Genomic DNA, 24,214 nt, shown 5'->3' on the forward strand with positions numbered 1-24,214 from the left:
ATCCTACGGGAAGACAGGGGCTGCAGAATTCAGTTCTCCAACTATCTTAGGCATGAAAATGCCCCTCCCTCTTTGCAAGGCCTGGTTCATATCACATCTCCTCACTTCTGCCCAGCTGTGAGGCCCTACCCATTGCCTCCATTACCCACGGTTCCATTGAACAGGGCAGGAGGAGCAGGGCTGGTACCTCATGGCTGATGGTCATCTCCTGGCACACAGACTCAGCGCAGCCTCGCACCTCGTGGTTCCAACACCTCAGCTGGCAAACGTTCAAGGGCAGAGTGGTGGTGATGCATAGAGCACAGAGCATACACAGATCAGCTGCATCCACTGGGTGGCAGGCACGTTTCACACAATCGAGGTATATACATGCAGACGTATACAAACGAAAACATCTTCAATACCGCAGTTTGTGCTCCAGCTCAGAAGTGGCAACCAAATAGACAGTCAAAAAAAAACCAAAACAAAACAAAAAAGACCCAAAGCACAGTAATAACATATAGACAGCAGCCACAGAGGGCAAGCCTTTAAATCCTTCTCTCGTTTAAGGAACTTAGCAGGAAAAAAGCAATAAAGGCTGGGGACTAACAGCTGTAAATCTGTGTGCGTTGAGAAGTGAAGTTGTGAAGCCCAGCGAACACACAAAGCCATGGACGTTCGCTCAGAACCATTTCAAAGTTTGCCTCAGAGACGTTTCTGGAGAAGAGGACATTGACCAAGCTTCAACCCAGCGCATATTTGTATAACCGAGCTGTAAACTACATGAAAACTACACTCAGAATGGAAATGCTGACAAACGCATAACTCCCGCAGGGCGCTATGACAGCCCGACCGCAGGCCCTCCCCTTGGGGAACCAGCCAGGCTGCTTCCCCCTCCTTGTCACACAGCTCAGCAGCGGGCCGGGGGCTCAGTACCTCCGGGTTATCTCTTCTTGTCACCAATGCAGGCGCTTTTTCTCCTATTCCCACATGGAGAACCACCCCCCCCTGCTCTCGCAGCAACCAGGCACAGGGCCTCTTCAGTCCGTGACTCACCCCACAGGCTTCTCCCCACCCTCGGTGTGATGTTAGCAAAGGGGCTGCCAGCTGCAGCCCGTGAATTAAGACATACGTATATATCTTTCTTTTTTTTTTTCCCCAGCTTGTGGTAGCTTTGGGAAACAAGTTACGCGGTCAGAACACAACACCAGCACGACTTTTATTGAAGTCCAACAACCGAGAGGGAACTCGGCGCCCAACAAGTAGGCAGCGAGACGACACGAGCGGGACTCGAACCCCGCTCCCTCTCTCCGGAGCGTCGTTGAGCGACCGCTGCCCGTCACGGAGCGGCCCCGGCCGCCTCCCTTTCCCTCACGGACACGCACGCGCCGCGGCCTCCAACCGTCCCGCGCGCGCCTCCGCCCCGGCGGCAGCACGGAGCCGGCGCTGCCCGACACCGGCGGGGCGGCGGCGGGAAGGGAGGGCGATACGCAGCCCGCCCGCTCTCCGTGCGCGCGTCCTCGCCCGCCCTCACCCCTCAACTCCGCGGAAAGTTGGCAGGAGCAGCCAGCGGGCTCCCCGCCGCTTCCCCAGCGCCGTTCTCCCTTCGCACCTCCCGTCTCCGGTGAATTGCCGGCGGCGGCGCGGTTCGAACCCGCGTCCCCGGCGGCTCTCGTCTCCCCTCGTGCTCGGAGCGCGGCGGCACTTACCGGCAGCGGCTCCCTCGGCGCGCGGCTCCCCGCTGAGCGCTCGCCGCTCCCGGGGCGGGGAAGGAGGAGCGGGCGGAGGGAGGAGGTGGGAACGGGGCGGGGGAGGAGAACGCGGACTGAGCCCCGCCGGCCGCCGTCGCCGCGCTCTCCCCACGCCCCGCTCACGTCTCGCCCCGCCCCGCTCCAGCGGCGGCGAGCTGAGGACGGCGGTGTTTTGAGGCGGCGGATATGTGAGTGCTGGGGGCAGCGGGCCGGCGGCTGGGCTGGGGGCTCTGAAGGCAGGGCCGGGGCGGAAGGGAGCACGGGCGGGTGGCGGCGGGCCGGTCCCGAGCCTTATCTCGGCCAGACAGGCCGGGCAGGTCGGCGTCTTGCTGCTGGCGGGGGGGTACGGCCTCCCCTGGTGCCTCTGCTTCTGCGAGGGGCGCACCGAGAAAGCCTCTGTGTCTTCGCTTTGCTGATGTCGCCGTTGTTTTTCGAGTCTTTGAAAGAACTGTGTGGGAAACCTGCGTTTGGCCCATCCCTGCGGGCGCTCGAGGCTGGATGGGACGCGGGCAGACCTAGCTGGAACTGCGCGGGCTTTAAGGTCCCTTCCAACCCAAACTGTTCTGTGATTAATGACCGCCTGCTTCTGGGAGCAAAATGGCTCTAGTCTTAATCGAGTCAAGTCCAAGTAAGAATATCATATGGATTCCATTTGCTCCCCTCTGCTATTTGTCACATTAGCCTGGCTTTCCTGCTTAAAAACTGTCCGAAGCAGAGTTTCAGCTCATGGAGTTGAAATCTTTTGGTGGGTAGGCTGTGTGAGCCTGTCTTGCAGACTCATTGCAGTGCTCTTAATTTTAGTTGTTGCTAAAATTATACCTCAGCAGCTTCTTGACCCAGTTTATGTTGATTTTTTTTCCTCTTATCATATTCTCCCTGACGCAGCCCTTGTCTGTGTTCATCCACAGCAGCAGACTTCTGCTCTCAGCAGATATCTCTGACCTCATGTATTTACCTTCTGAAGGTTCGCTTAGGTTGTTTGCTTTAGGCTTTCTGTACATTCAGGATGGATACTAGGAAACATTTCTTCTCAGAAAAAGTGGTGAGGCACTGGCACAGGCTGCACAGGGAGGTGGTGGAGTCACCATCCCTGCAGGTGTTCAAGAACCATGTGGATATGGCACTGAGGGATGTGGTCAGTAGGCACGGTGGGATGGGCTGATGGTTGGACTATATTAATCTTGATGGTCTTTTCCAATTTAATGATTCTATGACAAGGAAGAAACACACACCCGTGCCATTCAGTTTCCATCTCAGGTGCCAATTTTGGAATGGCAGTGATGGCCTTTTGGATGGTGCTGATCTCTTTCCATTGGATAGGAGAACTTATGAGGAAAGGTTGAGGGAACTGGGCTTGTTTAGTTTGGAGAAGACTTTGGGGAGACCTCATTGCAACCTTCCAGTACTTGAAGGCAGCATATAAACAGGAGGGGAACAGGTTGCACAAGGAGGCTGTGGATGCCCCATCCCTGGAGGCATTCAAGGCCAGGCTGGATGTGGCTCTGGGCAGCCTGGTCTGGTGGTTGGCAATCCTGCACATAGCAGGGGGTTGAAACTAGATGATCACTGTGGTCCTTTTCAACCCAGGCCACTCTATGACCATCTATGGCTATCCCCAACTTAGGTACCTCATTACCTCACTTTTCAGACAACTGCTGTTAGACAAGGTGATTTCCATGGATGCTCTGAGCATGCAGAGGTCTCGCTGCTCTGATACTCCTGTGCATCCTTGTATATTGTTACAGCTCTTCGTGGTGTTGCCTTTCAAGTAAGCATAGGAAACAACCTGGCAAAGCAGATACATGCAAATGAGCTTCAGCACCAGTACAGGGTTGAGTCGAGCAGCTCCTCGTACAGATTCTGTTTAGGTTGCCTTGCAGGCACATGACCTGTGTGTTTAGTGGGGGTGATTAGAGTAGTAAAATGAGGTTAGGTTGTAAATTGGAATTTACTGAGGGGTTGCCAGAAGGCAATTGACTTGAAGGCCAGAAGGGCTGTAGCCTTCACAGAACCAGCCTGTGTCATGCAGATTAAATTCCCACCCATTACCATGTATATGAGTGTATTCTGTGGCATAGCAGAAGGCCACCAAGAAAAATGCGTCAGGGATGACATTTTCTGAAATCCTTATTTTTAAATAGCTTTTTAAAAGCGTATATTTTTGATAGAAGTTAAGGAGATGTATCAAAGAAGAGCTTTAGGGAGTAGGATTACTGCCCCAGGAATGAATGGAATTGCTGTGAGAGCTCTTGAGAGTACAGGTTGTGAGGGCTACTGCACTGGGACTTAATTCACATTATAAGAAGGCACTTTGCTGTTTTGGTGTGGTTCTGTGATCATTTTAATGTTGCATTTTTAGAGCTAGCCAATATACAGAAAGATTGGCTGGGGTATTTGAATTGGACATAGCTCTTCTGGGATGGCTTCCCGCGTGGAATGCCTGCTGTGAAATATGTAGTCATTTTTCTTTGTCTTCTACTTTGTTCCATTACACAACTATTACTTTGCCTTTGAAGTATTCCCCAATATTTAGAAGTGTTCCTCAGCAGAATGTATTGGTATTTCTGAATACCGTGTTCTGTCGAATGATTGCTTACAGCTGCAATAGCCAGTTTGAATTTATTTCTTTGCATCGTCAAGAGCTGGGATCTGCATCTTGCTCCCTTCACACTCCTGTTTTTAAAATGATGCATTCATAGGGTGTTCTGTGCTCAGCCTGTACAAAGCTAGAATATATTATCAGCGTGCAAAATCTTCAGTATTTGTAGACATGAAAACCAAAGATGACTGCTGAGTGAGTGTGTGTGGTGTTTTTCCTCCCAGAGGCTTAGAATTTGGGCAGATACAGCCCTGAGAAGAACTCCTTGCACCCCACCAGATTTCAAGCCTGGTGTTCTACAGCAAAGCCGTTCATAGCAAATACTGCCACATTTTGTTTGTATTGCCAAATTTTCTCGTGTTCAGAACCACCTGAAATATTTCTTATGTCTCCCCACTCTCTTGCTTGTTGTAGGAACCAAAACCTCCAGCACAGCCTCAAAACAAAGTTTGGCAAAATTTCTGAACTGAACCTAGCTTATTTCTTAAGGTTTCTTAAAGCTTCCTAAAGAAAACCAAGTGCTGTTTTTGTGAAAACATTGCTGGGAGAAGACTCATGTATTGATGTGGAGTTTTGACTTGAGAGCTCAGGGCTTTGCACTCCAACACTGCTGGAGTTCCTCCTCAGGTTGCTGCCTGTATGTTGTCAGCAGAGCCTGTTCCCATGGGTTCTCCCAAACACAGCACCTGGTACCTGGGGTCCCAGCAGTACCTGTCAAACCTCTCTGGGAAGTGAGATTCCCAGTTATGCTTGCTCGTGTCCTGTGATTAACATAACCTAAGTGTTTGCATTCCCCTTTGTCTGCTAACGTCTCAGCCCTGAAAACATGACTTTTCATGCATTCAACTGAATGCATTCTCAACAAGTCCTTTCACTTGAGTGAAACGAAGAGAGGTGGCTGCAATTGTGATGGTGAGTCCGGTACCTCTCCGGCTCTCAGCAGGCTGTACCTGTTCTAAAGCTGAAGACTAGAATCAACCTTAGAAACATAGAATATCCCAAGATGGAAGGAACCCGTCAGACGTGGATCATTGGTTCAACTCCTGGCTCCACACAGGACAACCCAAAAATCAGACCCCATGTCTGAGAGCACTGTCCAAAAAACAGCTTGAACTCTGGCAACTTGGAGCCGTGCCCACAGCCCTGGGCAGGCTGCTCCATGCCCATTGCCAGGTGCAGACCCTGTCCCAAACCCCCACCCACCCTTTCCCTGACGCAGCTCCATGCCGTTCCATGGCGCTGTCACACAGAGCAGAGCTCAGTGTTGCCCTTCCACTCCCTGTGAGGAGCTGCAGCTGCCATCAGGCCTCCCCTCAGCTCCTCTGCTCTGGGCTGTGCAAACCCAGAGACTCCAGCTGCTTCTTATGCATCACCCCCTCCAGACCCTTCCCCATCTTTGGACATTCTCAAATAGTTTTATGTGCTTTGATGCTGTGGTTCACGCAGTACCGGAGGTGAGGCCACGCAGCACAGAGCTCAAGTATAGAAGAAGGTTCCCAGGATATCAGGTCTACTGCACAGTCTTGTATTTACCATTAGTGAGCTAGCTCCAATCTTTTGCAAAAACAACTGGAGATGGAAGACAAAAACCTGGCATTGCCAAGGCCTCCATTTTTGTGTTTAAGCCCCAGGTGTGCCCTCAGATTTTCCAGTGTGATTGCTGTATGTGCAGCTGCAGTGTTTTGTGACAGGTGTGATGACTAACGGTGTTCAGGAAAGAAAGCGGTGGAAAAATGAGCTATGAAAATGCATATTGGCAAACTCTCACATCTTGACTTTCAGTGAGTGCAGCTGCACAGTCTTAGTATTACTCACACTGGGTTCTTCTGAAGACAAAACACGAGTCCCATTAGTTTAAAGATGGAAATCCACAGATGTTCTTGCACCTCTGAAGTGTGTACTGAGGCTTTCTGCTAGAATTGGACGTAAGCCTTAGGAAGGTTGATGTGGCTTTTAGCTGGAAATTCATCTTAGATGATGTCAAAGGGTTTGGGGGCAGTTCAGGAGCTACAGGTCAAATGAGGAAAAGGGACACGAGGTATATTTCTGAGCTCTGAGCTCTTCCCCACCCAGCTGGATATCAACCAGTGTTAGATTTCCCAGGCTTCGGCCTCAGTGTGTTTTGGAACATGAATCTCAAAAGCCTTCTAATTAAATGTGCAACTGAGTAATCTCCCAGGTTTAAGGTTTACCAGGCAGGGATGAGCAGATTTCTGTTTATACTGGAGGAAGCCCAGCTGCTTTCAAGCTTTTCAGAAAATTGCTTGAAAAGCTGCATCTTGCAAACGCACCATTGCTTAAAGGCTGATAAGTATTTGTAGAGTGCATCCATCATGCTTATAATTTTAAATAATGAAGAAGCAGCCTTTACCTAATCATTGGTGTTGTTTGTTTTGCTGTTAAATACTTTTACATAGTGGCTCTGAAGAGTTTTCTGCGTGTTTTCTCACACTTGGGCAACTTCTTATCCAAATTACACCTTCAGAAATACTCACACTGTTGTACTGAAACACCCAAAGCACTGTGCTGTTTTGTCTGGGACAGCACAGCTCAGGATCTGTTCTTGGATTCCTCCACATCGTCCAGCATTTATTTTACTGAGCTCACTGCTGGCTGTATCCAAAACAGACGTTAATCCAAACCCAGACACAATGCCTAAGTTGAGCTTCTGAGGTTACACGCATGATGACCCGTGCCTTTGCTTATTGTTTCAGATCTCATGTCGTTTATTTCTTTTTCTCCTCCTCCCCAGGGCCGATTACTGGAAGTCTCAGCCAAAAAAGTTCTGCGATTATTGCAAGTGCTGGATAGCAGACAACAGACCTGTATGATCACCTGCTGTGCTATACCACTGATTCTGAAATACCAGGGATTTCTACTACAGGCTATTAAAATCACTTTTTTTTTAACTGATTTATCGATGCATGAAAAGGGTTGTCTGAAACTGCCTTTCTGATACTTGTGATCATTAAATCATGATACGTGAGAGGCAGATACATGAACATGAGATGGTGTGCTGTGCTATTTGACTTGGCAGTGCAGAAAAAGAACTGGCATATCTGACCCTTCTTTTTCTTCAGGTTTTGTAACTTAACATCCAGTCTGACTTGAAGCTTTGTCCATGCCCATTCTTCAGTATGCAAGTAGGAGGCAAAGCCTGGCATGCATGCTGTTTTATATGTCAGGCCTGGTACATTCAGTGCTCAGAGCACTTCAAGGAAGTTTCTCTCATTTCACACAGCCCACAGAAATGTTACTGGGTTACAGAAAGGTGTTGCTGACTTGCAGACACCTTCTGCAGGCTATGAGACCCATTGGTTTCTCACTTCAAAAATGAGTTTTGCACTCCTGATTCAATGCCAAAGGTACTTCTAGTGCTGAACTTCATCTGGTTTACAGTTACACACCTGTAATTCAGAAGCACAGATCTGAGCTGATTGGTTTAGGTTTCCATCATACTTTCAGCCAATGCATGAATGGGGGTCAGGTTGGGTAACCTACAAACCTGTCTTTAAATGAGATTAATCATCATCTGGATGTGCATCCTCTGCACATCTGTTTGTGCAGAGAACTCCTGAGGTTACTAGGTCAGATTTAGGCACCTGACTTTTCTACACCTCAGTGTTGAAACCACGTGAGAGCCTCAGCTGTCACACCTGCAGAGCTTCTCAACTCCTTCCAGTTTCTGATGGCTTTTTTTCCTGGCAGCTTTGTGGCTTGCAGACTCTCCTGCTGTCCTTAGTTACTCAGCTCTCCCTTCTTAGCTTTTCTGCCAGCTCTCAAATTTTTGGACCAGGAGGCCATGGGATATTTGTGCAATTGGGAATATTGTCATTAAGGACCAGAGCTAATATTTGTAACACTAAATAAGCCACATAGTTTTGGAAGGTTTGCAGGAAAGCCAGCAAAGTGAGTAGAAAAAACCATGGGATGCTACTCAGAAGGACAGCACAGGGAGGGAATCCAGATTGTCTCTAATACCTGTGCTGAGTAGTATTACTTTAAGTTATAAATCTCATAAATATTGGATATGGAAGTTTATAATTGGATCATAAATATCATTTTGGACCTTCACTGGCTTCTCAAAACTTCTATGTTTAATGTCTCAAAATGTTCCTGAACTGATTATGAGCAAATGCTTTCTAGCTATAGACTTTGCTGTAAATGTTTTCAAAGCACGTTGCATTTAAACATGTCTGACAAAGTTTAGTCTATCTGCAATGTAAGCAACTTTTATAAATGTATTTACTAATTTTTCCTGTTTTCCTTGGGTTTTTTTTTCTTGCTTTCTTAAGAGCATAGACTTTCATGAGAGAGGAAAGAATCATAAGGAAAATGTGGCCAAAAGAATTAGCGAGGTAATTCAAACACCTTCTTTTCACAGATACATGTATTTCATCACTTTCATTACCAGCTGTGTTGAAATTTATCCTTATTGTGTTTTCTTTTAGATTAGGAAGAAAAGCATGGAAAAAGCAAAAGAAGAAGAAAACATGTCAAAGGAATTTGCAGCAATGGAGGAGGCTGCAATGAAAGCGTATCAAGAGGATTTGAAAAGGCTTGGAATTAAGCCAGGTAGCTCATATAGTTGCCAAAGGATTAAAGGCAGAATTGAAAGAATATTGAATAGAAATGCTTTTTTTCTTAAATTAGGATTTAGCAATATGAGAGTAGGCCTCCAGAACCGTGTTTGCTTATTAAAAAGAAAAAAGAAAAAGAAAAAGCCTGCAAATTGCCAGTAGCAGAAGTTGCTGTACAGAATGTTTTTAGCTAAGGTGTCCTTGGGTGCGTGGAACAATCGGATTTGGGGTAGAACACTTAGACAGAGCAACAGCAAAGAATGTAGATACTGTAGTTGGTACTCTGAGTGAGAGGTGCAGCTTCCCTTGGTTGATTTCGTGTTTCACTTGTGCCAGTTGGAGGCAGGTTTGTATCAAATAGGAAAGCTTGGACTCCCCTTGGTACCAGGTAAGGATTAGAATCACTGTCTCATCTTGCAGTTCAGTGAGTACCTTTGTTCAGCCCATGTGAGAACGTAATCACTTTTCAAAAGTGGTACTGTAAAGCTTCTGTAGAGGCTGTCTGTTTAGAACTCCTGCAGTTTGTTTTGCTTCAGTCAGAGCTCCTTGGTCCTTGTGGTCCTCCTCTTCGTGTTGCTACTCGTCTTTGGATACTTGGGCCTTGTAACAGTGTAGTGTTGCTAAAATGAAAGGTTCTTTGAATGTAGTCTTTTCAGTTTAGCTACAATGAGCGTAATACTGATGGGTAGCACAAAGTTTCCTATTTGTACTTGCTGTTAATAAGTGTCAAATGTTTAAACTCAGATTACGGCTCTTTCTTTTAAAACTAAGTATCATCTCCTTTAAGATGATGTAGGTCCCAGTTCCACACAGAATAAAACACAGAGTAACGCGGCAGAAGGCAAAGGGAAGAAAGAAAAGAAAGAGAAAAAGGAAAAGAAGGAGAAGAAAAAAAAGACACGTGAGGGCAACTCAGAGTCACCAAAAACTGAACCAAAGGAATGGGTGCAAGGACTTTCTCCTGAAGGCTATACTTACTACTACAATACAAAAACAGGAGGTAAAAAACAGCGAGGAGCAAAAGCAGATAAACTTGTTGCATACAAATGAGTGAGGACCACCTGCGTTTACCCTTCTGCCATCTCAGTACTAAGCTGATTATTAAAATCTGAATGATTAGATGCAGTTTTGATATTTTATATTCAAGACTTAGGCATCAGAGCATCAGACTGTGTTGGCATTTTGTTAATAAGATAGTAATGAGATAATGCAGTAGTCTCACTGTTTCTGGAAATTTTTAAGCTCTCAAAAGTTAAAGGATGCAAAACATAATTATTCCTTTTCTAAATATCTTACCAGGAAATTAATTGGGCAATTACCTCAGCATCAGTTTTGCCCAAATAAATAAGGGCAGTTATGTATTGTTGCCTGGTTATTTCTTTGCCTAACTGACAACATCAGTTGAGGAGCAATGTGTTGTGGTCTACTTTAGAGTATAAAAGCAATCCTTTTTGTGTACTGTGTGTGATTAATGAGAACACCACAAACTGTTTCCTATCAATTTAAATGACTTTGATGTTTACCCCAGTCTTTCTTTCTACAAGGTAACTTCCAGAAGGTAAAACATTGCTTGTGGCCTATACTAGCTTTGTTTGTTTGTTTGTTTAACCAAATTCCCCATATCTGTGTATCAACCAGTGTTTCACAGGCTCTGATTAATCCTGGTAAAGTCAACTGTAATTAAGACGCTTTGCTTTATTGTCCATACTGTAGTTTGATAAAGGATAATGTATAAATCTATTCTGCACTTTGTGTGTGTGCACATACCAGTGTCATATAACTCTTAGATCTGTTTCCTTTCTCAACATCATAGATTGTGAGCAGGACTGAATGATGGATGAAATGTGTTTTTGTTTTTTAAGAATCACAGTGGGAGAAACCAAAAGGATTCCAAGACAGCTCTAAAAATTCACACACGGTAATGGAACGCTGTTATTCATGTTTTCCTTTGTCTTTGCAAGCACTTACCAGAAATGAGCTGAACAATTGCTCACTTTTCATAAACTTGGCAAAACATAGCATCGTTTGAATGTATAGGATCATTTCTGACATATGTGATGAAACTTTCTTCTACAAACATATAATTTGGCTGATTATCAGGGGAAGAGAAGTGATAGTGGTTTTTGCAGAATATGCTGCTTTAATTCCTTAGCCCATAAAACTGAAAGCTTTCTGTAAACTGAATGGATTCTCTTCAGCTTCTTGTACCTCTCTTCTTACAGTAGGATAGAATAGAAGCATTGAAGAGACTTCAGGTCTGAACTGCAGCTCATGAGTTTCTTTTGCACCGCAGTGATGTAGAAATCTTAACGCTTTTTGACTACTGCTCAGTGAGAAATTGCTGCTCTTTATGTGTATGAAGGAGCACATTTGTCTTCTTGTGTTCTGGTTCTTAATGACCCCAAAGCACGGCTTAGAAAACATTGAGATTGTGGTGTTTAGTAGTTAAAGAAATATGAATTCCTTTTTTTGTGCTTGCTTTAGGATACAGTTATGTGATAATTGGTCTTTTTTTGTAAGTTTATTAGAGCCATGGAACCTATGTAGAAGCAACTTATTATCATTCTACTGTCTTCCTTATTTAAAGGACAAGCAGACTTGCTAAATAGTCCAAAACCAGAAAGTTGATTATCAGTGGACTCTCTCCTGATATTGGAAGGGAGTTTTTCACCCAGAGGGTGGTGATGCACTGGAACAGGTTGCCCAAGGAGGTTGTGGATGCCCCATCCCTGGAGGCACTCAAGGCCAGGCTGGATGTGGCTCTGGGCAGCTTGGTCTGCTGGTTGGCGACCCTGCACATAGCAGGGGGTTGAAACTGGATGAGCATTGTGGTCCTTTTCAACCCAGGCCATTCTATGATTCTGTGGTTTATCACTGCAGGAGCCTAGTGCTTCCCAACATTAAAAACACTATTTTTACAACACTCCTATGGAGCTGTGTGAAGTTTTCCACGTTTCTAATATAGGTGTCACAGGTACAGTGTGATTTAAAGTCAGTATTGTTTGCTAATAATGTTGGATATTCTGTTGGAGAGCAAAAAAAACTGGCCTTCTCAGAGTGCTTAGCTGTCTGTCACCATGTGTTGTATCTCAGAAAGTAGCCTTTGCTGGGCACTGGAGTACTTACAAAGAAGAAAATATTTATAGTTGTTTATATTTTTAGGCAACTGCATCAATTTATGTCCATGAATTCCCTTGTCTTTATTCCATCTCTTGTTAAAAGAGAATTTACTTCAGAAATGCAGACTTTTTTCAGCCAGTGTTTATTCCCAGGAGGCTGCACGCTTCCTGTTCCCAACTCATGCTGCTCTGGCTTTCTGATTCCTTTCCCCCACAGTTTTGCGCAACTTGCGAAGCAGTGCTTTATCTTTTCTGTCAAGTCATGGCTTTGCCATGTTTTTAATCCAGCCTTACTGTAGCCTTCCACTGAGAGAGGTCCTGTGAGTGATCTTGTGCGGTCCCTGCTGTGTATTTGTCCTGACAGTGAACTCATTCGGGGAGTGAGGACATCAGAGTTCCAGTTAGTGCTTCACAGGCTTGTTTCTGTGAGTCAGCCTTCTGGGCAGACAGAGAAATGCTACTTCAGAAAGCCCAGATGGAGGAGAGAAGGAGCTTCTTGGCAACGATTTGAAGTTAGCTCGTTTCAGCTCTATCATGAATACACACCCTCACCCTCCGATATCTCTCCTAAGCCACATGGCTGTGTTTTGCCATTCCTCCCTCACCCCGACCTGTGACTCTGTGGTATCTTTAGTTGGCTCAGCTACTGCTAAAAGCAAGCATTTAATTGCTCCTTTATTTAGTCTGAGCTAAAGACATTGGGAACGTTCCAGATCTCTAGCAAGGGCTCACATTTCCCACAAATTGAAGGGCATGCTTGCAGTATGCTGTGCAAGTGAGATTCACAAATTCTTCCTTCTTTTACAGCAGGTTAGCTCTCCCCTCAGGCTTCACAAGAGGTGCTCAGAACTGAGCAGTATTTAGGTGCATCAAGGGCTACCAGTTAGAGTGGTGTCATGCTTGACAGCATGTATGCAGTAGGATGCTTAGTGTGCCCAATGCCAAATACGTGCTGAAAACCTCAAAGAGACAAGCTCTAAGATGCTCAGAATCTAAATAACAAAAATAATGCATGATGAAGCTGCGTAGAAATCTTACCCAGTAAAAGGGTCCTGCAAAGTTTAATTATTCAGTTATTTTTGTGAAGGTGTGTTCTTCAACAAAAAAAAGAGTGAAGTTTTCTAAGCGATGCTTTGTCGATCCTTAGAAGTCTTTTTTTTTCTCTTTTGCTTTTTTGATTGACTCCTTTATCTTTTTCTCAGGGAGCAGTGTGGGTAGAAGGTGTCAGTGAAGATGGTCATACCTATTATTACAACACACAGACGGGAGGTAAGGCGAGCTGGGTTTCCAGTTAATCTCTGTTTCAGAAGTGATGGTTTTCAGGGCAACGTTTTACTTTGCAAATAGCTGTTTTAAGGCCATTATTATGTTTCACATTTTTAAAGCTGTTACTCAGTCGAAATATACTTGCTGCTTAACTTTGTGTTGGCTTTGTACCTTGTCCTGTCACATTCTGTGCATTCGTGCTTTGTAGTTCACTGTTGTTTTTTTTACCTTCAACTTACATCTTTAAAATATGGCTACCTCGTTTCTACACACATGTATTAAAGTTTTAGCTTGGAAAACTAGAAGGGATAGGATTTTATTTTGACAGGTATGTAGGACAGAATTAGAAGCTCGTGATCCTTCTCTTTCCTTAGGAGGAAGTTTTTCACCCAGAGGGCGGTGATGCACTGGAACAGGTTGCCCAAGGAGGCTGTGGATGCCCCATGCCTGGAGGCATTCAAGGCCAGGCTGGATGTGGCTCTGGGCAGCCTGGTCTGGTGGTTGGCGACCCTGCACACAGCAGGGGGTTGAAACCAGATGATCATTGTGGGCCTTTTCAACCCAGGCCATTCTGTGATTCTATGATCCTTTCCTGTCATTGACAAAGGACTGACATGAGAGACCAGAATCAGAGCCTCCATTTCTCCCCATTTTTCCCTGCATAGGGAACTTTGTGGTAACCCACAGAACAGGCACCTACTTTCTAAATCTGTTTGAATCATATAAGGTCAGTAGTGCCTCTCTGGAGGGCAAGAGGCCACCTATGAGTTTTCCCTCTGATGTTGGGTATGAAGCAGAATTCCTAATGATGCCAAGAATAGGGGAAAAAACCCACAGTTTTTCAGCATGCCAACCTCTTTTTTCAAATGGTTTGTGGTTTGCTTTTCTGGAAGGAAGGTGAGTTGCTGGTTAAGGGACATCTAAGAAAGTGAACTTTCTCAGTTATTGGTGTAAAACAAGATGACAGAAATACCCTTAGGAGACTTTTTTGTTAGTCAAAAGCTACTCATCATCAGTTTCTTACACCTTTCCTTCTCAGGATATGCCCAGGAACATGCCTGTTAAATGCTGTTTTCAGCTGGTGATTTCTTTGGAAACAGATAAAATAATTGGAAAACTAGCAGTTCTGTTGCATTTGGGAGCTTATATAGAATTATATATAGCAAATTATTATTACTTTTACCTTCTTGTTACTAAAAACAGCTTTATAACACTGAGTCCACTTTTATTTGATTATTTGCTGGAATTCTTCTGACCAAGGAATGCTAAAATGAGGTCATGTTCTACAGATTCTTTTGTGTCTTTTCAGAGTCACATTTTCATTTGCTTGCTTGACAGCAGTTTTATTAAAGGCATAATCTTACTGAGACAAGATGCAGAGGGGAAGGATTTGTCCATCCCGAAAGCTAGGAGACTCACAGTTAGCTTTCCATCCCTCGTCTTTTCTTTGTCATCAATGGGTAACCCAAATCAAATAGGCACCTCTCAAGGTGCTCTGTCCTCTCTTAGGGCCAGAGTCTTGCAGGCCACGGTTTGCTACATGTGCTATTTTTCTTAAGCACTGATTGCAGTGATCTTTATTGTCAGTGAAGTCAGCTGTTAGGACAGTATCTTTGCTGGGAGCAATGAACTGAGGAAAGGCAGAAGCCTTGTGCCAAATTATTTGCTGCGTATCTTGCATAAGGTAACGTTGCTTCTGAAAGCTGATGCCATCAAAGCAAAAATAGACAGAATTAGATACGTACATAATGTGATTATTCAAATATCTTGGACAGTGTCCACATGGGAGAAACCTGATGGTTTTGTTTCATCTTCAAATGAGAACAGTCAGCGTGGCAAGCATTCTGAAGAAGCAGATTCCAGAGCTTCTGAATCAGACTCCGAACAGGAAGACAGTGAAAGTGAAGGACAAAGTCCGGGAACAAACTTAAAGGTAAATTCTCTCTTTAGATTTGTTTGATGTGTAATGTTCATTTTCCAGCATAAGATGACTTTATATGCTATACTCACTGGGATGAAGTTAAACATTGTGGCTGAAAACAGAAGCTCATGCTTTTCTGAATAATGAAATGAGCATTTATTCAATTGTTTGGAATGTTTGTGGCACCATTCTGGAATGCAGAGCATGAAGTTGGTATCCTCCAGCCAATCTCAAGGAGAATTCTACAAGAAGTGTGATGTGCTCAGGGAGAGAAAGCTGTCATCTCTCTGAAACAATCCAAGAAATGATGTGGATTTCAGTGTCGGGCTGACTTCCAGCCTCCATTGGTAGAGATGACTATAAAGAGGCTTTGAGGGAAAAGAAAGCTGGTTGTAATATCTGTTTTAATTCAGAAAAAACATTATTTTGACAGGTATATATTTTTAATCAGTCATATTTTTCTCTTCAGATTGAAAACTGCAGATTAAGAGCATGATTATGGCTCTGGTTGGGTCAGATGGTTTTCTGAAACTGGTAGTTCGAAACAAATGAAGATGATTTAATTGTAAAATGTATTAATAGGTATTAATTCCAAAATACATGTTTACATATCACCATGCATCACTATAAAGCAGTACCACGCGTTAGCTATGAAGTGTGTATGTGCGCACGCTGAAAGTTGCGTGCGATTTTCTTGCCACTTGATTTTAACACACCAGATTTTGTTTTAAAGTAAGTTGGTGTTGCCTACTCCTTGTTAATTTCAGCCACGACAGACAGGATTTTGCAGCTTTTTTGTGATATCTAAGGTTTTTTTCAACAATGTATGGGATGAAAACTCAAGCAGAAAAATGCAAAGAAATCAAGTTCATTACAGAGAGAGTGGAGAGGTGCTGGAACAGGCTGCCCAGAGAGGTTGTGGATGCCCCATCCCTGGAGGTGTTCAAGGCCAGGTTGGATGGGGCCCTGGGCAGCCTGGTCTACTATTAAATGGGGAGGTTGGTGGCCCTGCATGTGGCAGGGGGTTGGAGCTTCATGATCCTTGAGGTCCCTTCCAACCCTGGCCATTGCGTGAAATCGTTTGAAGTTACTCTTGGTTGAAAATGATGAATGGTGGATAATAAATAAAAGATAAAATAAAGCTACGTTATGTTTTTATTGAGGCTTTTTTGCTTACAGTGGTTTTTTTCCTCTTTAGAAGAAAGGAGAAAATGATGAAGAATCAGAGAAAGAGAAATCTCCCAAAGCTAAAAAGTTAAGCTCTTACGGGAAGTGGCGGGAGGTTAAATGGCAGGAAGTTAAATGGCAGGAAGAAGCCGTCGATAAAGAGAAGATTGCATTGGCTTCCAAACAAGCCTCCAGTGATGAGTCTAAGACTGACTCCTATGGAAAATGGAAAGCAATTAAAAATGAAGAAGAAGAAGAACCTGAGTAAGTATCTTTTTACCATAGTAATTTTCATAAGGTTTTGTTTCCGGAATCTTTTCAAGAGTTGAAGCTTTTCCTTCTGACTTCTGGCAGAATGAGCACAGCAGCGATTGGGAATGTAACCCAGGTACAATTCTTTTCTTAGAATCATAGAATCACAAGGTTGGAAAGGACCTACAGGATCTTCTAATACCACCATCCTTCCATTACCATTACTACCACTCAGTACTAAGCCATGTCTCACAGCTCCTCATCAGACACCTCTTGAACACTGCCAGGGACGGCGACTCCACCACCTCTCTGGGCAGCCATTCCAGTGTCAATGCAATGCTTGGTGATTTCTTCAAGTAATAGATCTCCATAGAGGACAGCAGTGGCATTTCGTTTTCAGTGCAGAAGTCCTCCACAAGTGCAAAGTAAAGTGAAGTGATGTGGAGGATAATTGTCATCCATCATTTTTCTCAGAGGATAAGTAGCAACAATTTAAATGCAGTTACACTGAGCTTATGTTTCTTATCATCGTTTCCTTCCAACAGTCTGGTTCAGCTCTTGTGACTGTTTTTTTTCCCAGCTGCTTCCAGCCTTGGAACCACATAGGCAGTTTTATCAGGAGCTTCTAGAGGCTTCTATGCTAGATTCTGTTTCTTTCTGGTGAGCAATGAGTTGGTCAGGCTAAATCTGCCTGCAGTTCAAGAGCTGTCTCAATCTTCTAGGACCAGCAACAACCTGATCTTGATCATCCTTCGTTAGTATTGCTTTGAGTTCCTTCCCTGTGGAACCACTACTTGCTGACATGATTGCCAGGATGTTGGCTGAGTTGCTTATACAGGCAGTGAGTTATTTCTTAATTCCAGGTGCTCTGCTGGCTCTAATTGTTCACTTGAAGGACACAACCCTTTATAACAGCAGGTTTTTTGTTTTACTTTCACCCAGCACTGTATTAGAATCACAGAATCACTCAGGTTGGAAAAGACTTTAAAGATCATCAAGTCCAGCTATGACCTAACCATACTACCCTAACTAACAGCCCTCTGCTAAATCACATCCCTGAGCAAAAGAAGATTTTAGAAAACATCTCTTAGAAGATTTCTGTTTGAGCTGTTATCTTTCTTGCTCCCTAATTTCCCAGTAAAGTTAAGCAAGCAAGCAAGCAAGCAAGCAAGGCAAAATCCATTGAAACTCTTTTCTGCTGTCATTATGGATAAGTGCTTGATACTCTCAAACACTTTCTGTAATAATTTAAGTCAGGAGATGAAGGACAAAACACGTAATCTGCTAAAGCCAATGTATTAAATCTGGATGGTGTCTCTCATGCCCAGCTGATTCACAGCAGATGTTTTCATGACATGCATCTGACCAGGGATTTTTGCTTGTCTGTGGTTTTTTGCTCTGTTGTTGTATTGCATGGTGGCTGAGGTTGCTCAGTTTCTTTTTAAGAGTGCTGTCTTTTATGGTCACTTTTGGGAGAAGGACACCAATCTTTCCCTTCATACTCACCCCATTCTGCAGCATTTTAGCTCTAAATTATTCAGCAGATGCAGTTTTGTCACTGTTTGATACTGCAGCAGTCACACTTTAATGACTTGAAGTCATTCCCATGGCTCTGGTTCGTGTGCTTGAGCTGATCTTTGAAACACAGAACCCAAAACTGGGCAGTAGAGGAGCTGACACCAGACAAACACCCAGCAGTGCTGAAAGATTTGTGTCCTGTAAGAGTGCCTCTCTGCAGCAGTGCTGTGCTGCTGTCACTGTGGTGGACCTGCGATCTGAGCCATTGTTTGCCAACCATTCAGCTGCTCCCCATTCTGTGTTCGTGCCTCAGGTTATCCCTGCACAGCTCAGCTTTTGCCATTGACCCTCTAAAACTGATGGGTGGTTTTAAAAGACGTCTTGGGTGGGACGACATCTTTGATTTCCAGCTGTGATCCTGTCCTCTGAATCCCAGCTTTAGCATTTTGGCATTGAACTGCTGTTAGTTACTCACTGGCCACTGTCTTTCAGTGCTGTTCACTTTACACACATGCAAGCCTGCTGTCTTTCACAGGAGCATTTGCATGGTGAGCACTTGGGGCATGCTATAAGCACTGCAAAACAGGTCTTTTTTTGTGTGCCAGCTCACGCAGAAGAAAGAAGGAACATTTTTCTTGATCCCTGTAATGATGATCATCTTGGCTAGAAGGCTTTGCCTCTGGCTCAAAGCTGCTTTGATCATTAAATATAGATGTTACTGTCTGTAGCACACCGTGTTTCTTCTCCACGTAGATTAACCCTCTTGTGTTTCCCTCTCTCCTCACAGCGAAAAAGTGGACCTGGAGCTTCCCAATACAGAGAGTGACAGCGTGCCACCTCCAGTGCTGGATGTTGCAGAAGATGCCACAGTGATATTTAAGGAGAAGACAGTGACCTCCCTTGGAGACCTGACAGAAGGGGTGCCGACGTTTAAGAAGAGGAAATTTGAAAATGGAAAATCCAGAAACTTAAGGCAAAGACTGGACGATCAGTAACACCTCAACCTTTCAGATGCTGCTGAAGCTGGAGAGAATCAGAAGTTTAATATTTTAAACAGGCTTTTATAAAGAAAATGTGGGGTAGAAATTAAGGATTTATAGGTATTGAAACAGACGTGAGTTGTAATATTTTTTTATTTGGATGTGACTGGAATGGAAGTTTGTGTGATATTGATTATGCAATATTGTAAATAGATGTATTTTTTTATTTTAACCACGCCAGCTACTCTCAGTTTGCTCCACGTGTGCTGTTTTAGATACATTGTGTTGGGTTTTTTTACTCCTTTTCTAAGTACAGGACAATGTAGTAGTGCTTAATCTGGGGAAAATAATGCAGACCTTTTATTTTTACACAGGAACTGGCTCAATGGCGTGGTCTAGAGAGTAAAATCATCCCTCAGCATTATTTATCTGGAACCACCTCCGTTGCAGTAAATTTTTCTATGCTTTCATCCTGGTGTATTTTGCTTTGTTGTCTCTACTTGAATTTTCCTTTTACACATCAAATTTTCTTTCTTTTTAGCCTCGTTTCCTTTTTGTCAATTAAAAAATTGCTGGATATTGTCACAAAAACATATTCCAAAGATTTATCCATGCTGCAGCGTACAGCAACCTTTTTGAGGCTGATGGTTTTCCTAAGAGCAATGAGCTGAGCAGTTACAGACAGTGTTAGCTAAGATGAGAGGAGCTAAGCATATCAAAGCTTCATTATTCTGAGTGCTATAAGAGAGGAAAACAAAAGATCCACACGTGGGGCTGATGGCTGAAATGTCCCAGCTGGCTGCTCAGGTTTGTAGCAGTTGATTACCTTAAGGAGACTGAGTTTGATTTCATAGGTCTTCACTAGCATCATCAAGATTCATTGGCTGCGTGAGAAGACACCACTACATCCTGCTTCTCTGGGTACCAAACAGTGACCACAAAGGTTCCAATCATGCAACCATTCAAATACGGGTCTCCATTTGTAAAGCTCACAGCTCTTTGCTCAGGGGAACCTCAGTCAGAAAGCAGAGTTAAGGCAGTTGGCACAGTCCAGCTACAGCAAAATACAGTTGGAAACTGCTGAACTTGATTTCCTTGAGAAAATGATTCCATCTGTCAGATCAGCTGATCTATCACATATTGCAAAGGAAGCTGAGATCCTTAATTTTTTTCTTCTCTGTGATGTTTTGTGTGTGTGTGTAAGAGAATTAAGTATTGAATTTAATCCTCTGGGTTTCTTTGGCTTCTTTGTCAAGGTTGTATTTTTTCTGATGCTTATTTAGAGAAATCCAACTATTTTCTCTCATGTCCAGCTCTGCATTTTCGCTCAGAGGTGCAGGATGACTGCTGGCTGCTCTCACTGTCGTAGATGCAAGAACATGTACTTCTTCTCCACACGAAAGGCTGGAACAGAAATCTCCCTTCTCCTTTTCTCCTGTCTCAGCTGCACACTGCTGGCAGGTCAAGGCCACACGTGATGCCACCAGTACTTCTGTAGAGTATTGTGAGTGATTCCTGATACATCCCCCAACCACATCTGCCTTCCACATGATCGCATCGTGCTGTGTGCTGCAGGTGCCCTGTGACTGACCACTACAAGCAGCTCTTTCTTGCTCCTCTGCTGCTGCCAACTGCTGAGGTAGCAGCTGATCAGCCTTTGAGAACACTTTTTTTTTCTTATGAGGTTTTTTTCCTGCTGTACTCATTCTGTGCTCTTTCCTTTGCCCTGCAGTACTGGTGTTACTGCAAGCCTGACGTATATTAAATGATTTTCTTATCAGTGCTCTTCTGTAGGCGTCAGTCCTCTGAAGAAGACTCCTCTCCTTTCTTTAGTGAGGCTCCCAAAATATTATCATCTGTTCTCAGCAATGTTTTGTCGTGTTGAAGCAGTCATGGGCAGTGATTTGTGGTACCTGTAGTTCAGCTCCTTAAGCAGATGTTGAAAAACATCTGAAAATACAAGCGTTCAAAACTTGGCCTCCTTGAGCGGCTGTTAGCAGTAATGCAAACCAAAGGTCTTCATAAAGAGCTGTGTTTCATCAGTAAGCCAAAGCAAGAGTTTGCATTAGGAAAAAGGATTCCATGTCTTCTTTGGTTGTCGTTCCTCAGGGTCAGACGCGTATCCCAGCCTTTGCTGATGTGACTTCTGATGCTGGCATCTCACAAATGCAGCATTTCCCTCCTTGCTGCCTCTGAAATTCAGTTTGAAGAGAGGCTGTGGTTGGCCCCCAAATGTACTGACAACCAGCTGATACAGAGGTGGTGCTTAGAGTCCCTGCTTAGCTTTGCACTGTGCTGTTGACAACCTCACCACGTCTCTAAACCAAATGCTTTCACTTGTATACAAAAACACTGTCTTGAGTAAGAATCACTGCAGACACTGGTGTTCCAAATCATCTGTACTGCAGAGATATCTCTCCCTTCCGTGCTATCTCCCTGCAAAATCCTCTGCCTTTGGAATTTGCCATAGGAATCCTATAGTATTATCTTAGTTACACTCCTCATCTGCTAATCCTCCCCTGGGCTGGACTGCCTTCTGACAAAGGAATGTTGCTTTTGCTGTTTCAGAAGAAGAGCGTTTTGTTTTCTGACTAATTCCTTTCCAATCACTCAGCACTGTAGGTCTGCCTGCCTGCTTTTACTGCACGCCTCTTCAGCTGGGGCTGCACCTTGGCTCTGCATTGGGGGAAGGTAGGCAGAGAGAAAGAGATAAAGGGGATTCACTGCAGTCTGGTGTCTGAACGTGGGCAAGTCACTGCACTGTGCTGTATTTTCTCTTTCTTGCATCATCTCTTGTACTGGAAGTGGAGTGGAAGTGGAGCTTCGCAGCCTGTTTCTGCTGTGTGTGTGTTACAGCAGGGCTTGCCTGGAGCTGACAGTGCTTTTAGAAGGAAGCACATTGCATCTGCTAAAAAAAAGTGGTTGTGTTTGGCATGGAAATCAGCATGACAGGAGCTGTGCAGAGACCACCTGCTCTGGAATTATCCTCGTGCCTGGAAGCCACATTTTAACCCTCCACACAGGAAGGCGTAGATGGAAATCCAGATTTCCCCAATTTGGTAAATGTTTGTTGTTGTTGTTTGACCCTCGTAGACCAAATCTTTGCCACGGTAAATGCTCAGGTTGTGCATTGTTGATAAAGTTCAACAGGTTGTTGCATTGCCAATGCAATGCTCAGGTTGTGAACAGGGAGAGCTGGTCACAGTGTGGGTCTGAGTTTAAATTCACTGCCTGTGCATTTATAAATGGCTCACTCCTTTTTCCCCCTGAAAATAATGTTATTCAGATGCGTATTTTGGCATCTCAGAAAAGGAGTAAAAAACGATTTTATGCTGCTTGGCATCCTTGATTTGTTGTTTGTTTTTTTCCCAAGTTGTGCCACCCCTTTTCAGTACTTCTCTAAATTATTGCTGTCTTCCTCAAACTGTCTTCCTCCACTATTCTGATATATGCAAATCTGTGTCATCGCTGTGCCACAGTGCCAGTGAACGCCTCCTCCTGTCCCCAGCTCTTGGATTTTCTCAAGAATTTGTTTTCCTGAGACAGAATTCATTCCATTCCTCATACAGGGCTTGCATACCTTCCATCCTTGAGCTTTTAGGTTCCAAGCTGTCTGTATCCCTTCCGTTGCTGCTGCAGCCCTTTGCTCATGGCCTGTCAGGTACCTCTGTGCCATCTCTGTTGGAACCACCTGTCAGATTGTCTCACCTTCTACCTGCTGTTTGTCCTATGAACCACGAGAGTCACTGCTGTGACCAACCAACCAAGCTTTGGGATTTTGTTTGGGGTTTTCATCACTTGTTTTACAGAAGGAGAGGTGTGAAACATGGAGTCGTTCGAAGCCCTCATTTTCTTTTGTGTTATCTGTAAAGCTGAGCAGTTGTTCTCTGTAAGAATTCTCTGTTGGAATGACAAAATACTGCAAGCCTTTGAAGTGGAGTTTATACAGAAATACCAAATAAAGCTTTTACTGAAATGATCTGTATTGCTGTTGCTCACATATTCAAGGTGTTTTAGATAATCTAACATTTACTGGTCGTTTGCAGTACTGGGGCCTGTCCTGTATCTCATTGATGACCTGGACGAAGGCATTGGGTGCACCCTCAGTAAGTTTGCAGATGACACCAGGCTGGGAGGAACTGTTAATCTGCCTGGGGGCAGGAAGGCTCTACAGAGGGATCTGGACAGGCTGGGATGCTGGGCTGGGGCCAATGGGATGAAGTTCAACAAGACCAAGTGCTGGGTCCTGCACTTTGGCCACAACAACCCCAGGCAATGCTACAGGCTTGGGGCAGTGGCTGGAAGACTGGAAGAAATGAACCTGGGGGTGTTGGTCAGTGCTTGGTCCTAGATGTTGTACTAAGAAACGTAGTTTAGTGGGGAAACATCGGTGGTAGGTAGATGGTTGGACTCAACGGGTTTGGAGGTCTCTTCCAACTTTGGTGATTCTATGGCTGTATGATTTATGGGTGCGTGTTCTGTTCAAAATGGGAATATAAACTGGAGGTGTAAATAGGGAGGTGCTCATTAAAAGAAATACTTTTTAGTTTGTGGTCAGCACTGCAGTGCTTCCCAGCAGTGCACTGTGCAGTTGCTGGCAATGGATTTATTCATTCAGACTGTATCTAAGTAATATAAATTTCTTGATGGTAACACACGGTTACTCAGGAGCCTTTGCAGCTGTTGGTCTCAAGAATGAGAAGCAACAGACAGTTAAAGATGTGCACTTCAGAGAGGTGGCAATGTGTGCAGATTATTCAATAATGCCTTTCCTGATAAAAAATCTTCCTGTCAATATGATCATTTGGCAGCTTATTATTATTTGTTTACAAAAAGTTAAAAATAATTGTGCAGCACCACTAAGCAGTTAGCATGAAATTGGGTGACTTGGGGCAACCAGAATATGAAATATTCAGTTTTATAGCTAGCAACGTCTCTCCTTTTAAGTAAATCATAGAATCACAGAATGTCCTGGGTTGAAAAGGACCACAATGATCATCGAGTTTCAACCCCCTGCTATGTGCAGGGTCGCCAACCAGCAGACCAGGCTGCCCAGAGCCACATCCAGCCTGGCCTTGAATG

The 24,214-nt window shown here is 44.2% G+C and overlaps 2 protein-coding genes across 7 annotated transcripts in view; one reads left to right on the top strand and one right to left on the bottom strand.

The window, feature by feature from the left end:
• The window catches only part of ELF1 (E74 like ETS transcription factor 1), an 85,485-nt gene extending 83,681 nt beyond the window's left edge, over nucleotides 1–1,804 (bottom strand). For 2 of the 3 annotated variants that reach the window (XM_048932810.1, XM_048932827.1), the window contains exon 1: nucleotides 1,689–1,796. The gene's annotated coding sequence lies outside the window, so the exon portion shown is untranslated. Of the gene's footprint in view, nucleotides 1–1,688 lie in introns of all 3 variants that reach the window. The other variant, XM_048932794.1, reaches the window with a different exon arrangement.
• On the top strand, nucleotides 1,805–23,111 carry WBP4 (WW domain binding protein 4). 4 transcript variants are annotated; one of them, XM_048932873.1, is made up of 10 exons: nucleotides 1,805–1,918; nucleotides 7,082–7,154; nucleotides 8,625–8,687; nucleotides 8,781–8,904; nucleotides 9,697–9,909; nucleotides 10,772–10,827; nucleotides 13,231–13,297; nucleotides 15,070–15,227; nucleotides 16,414–16,646; nucleotides 18,940–23,111. In XM_048932873.1, coding segments are annotated over exons 1-10 (1,197 nt in total). In that variant the 5' UTR covers nucleotides 1,805–1,916; the 3' UTR covers nucleotides 19,148–23,111. The 4 variants fall into 4 exon arrangements, with proteins under 4 accessions (XP_048788830.1, XP_048788833.1, XP_048788836.1 ...); XM_048932876.1 differs by having other exon boundaries at nucleotides 16,417–16,646; XM_048932878.1 differs by lacking the exon at nucleotides 7,082–7,154 and having other exon boundaries at nucleotides 1,849–1,918.
• Nucleotides 23,112–24,214: the final 1,103 nt, after the last annotated feature.

The sequence above is a fragment of the Lagopus muta genome, chromosome 1 (assembly GCF_023343835.1).
Source record: "Lagopus muta isolate bLagMut1 chromosome 1, bLagMut1 primary, whole genome shotgun sequence".
NCBI classification, from domain to species: domain Eukaryota; kingdom Metazoa; phylum Chordata; class Aves; order Galliformes; family Phasianidae; genus Lagopus; species Lagopus muta.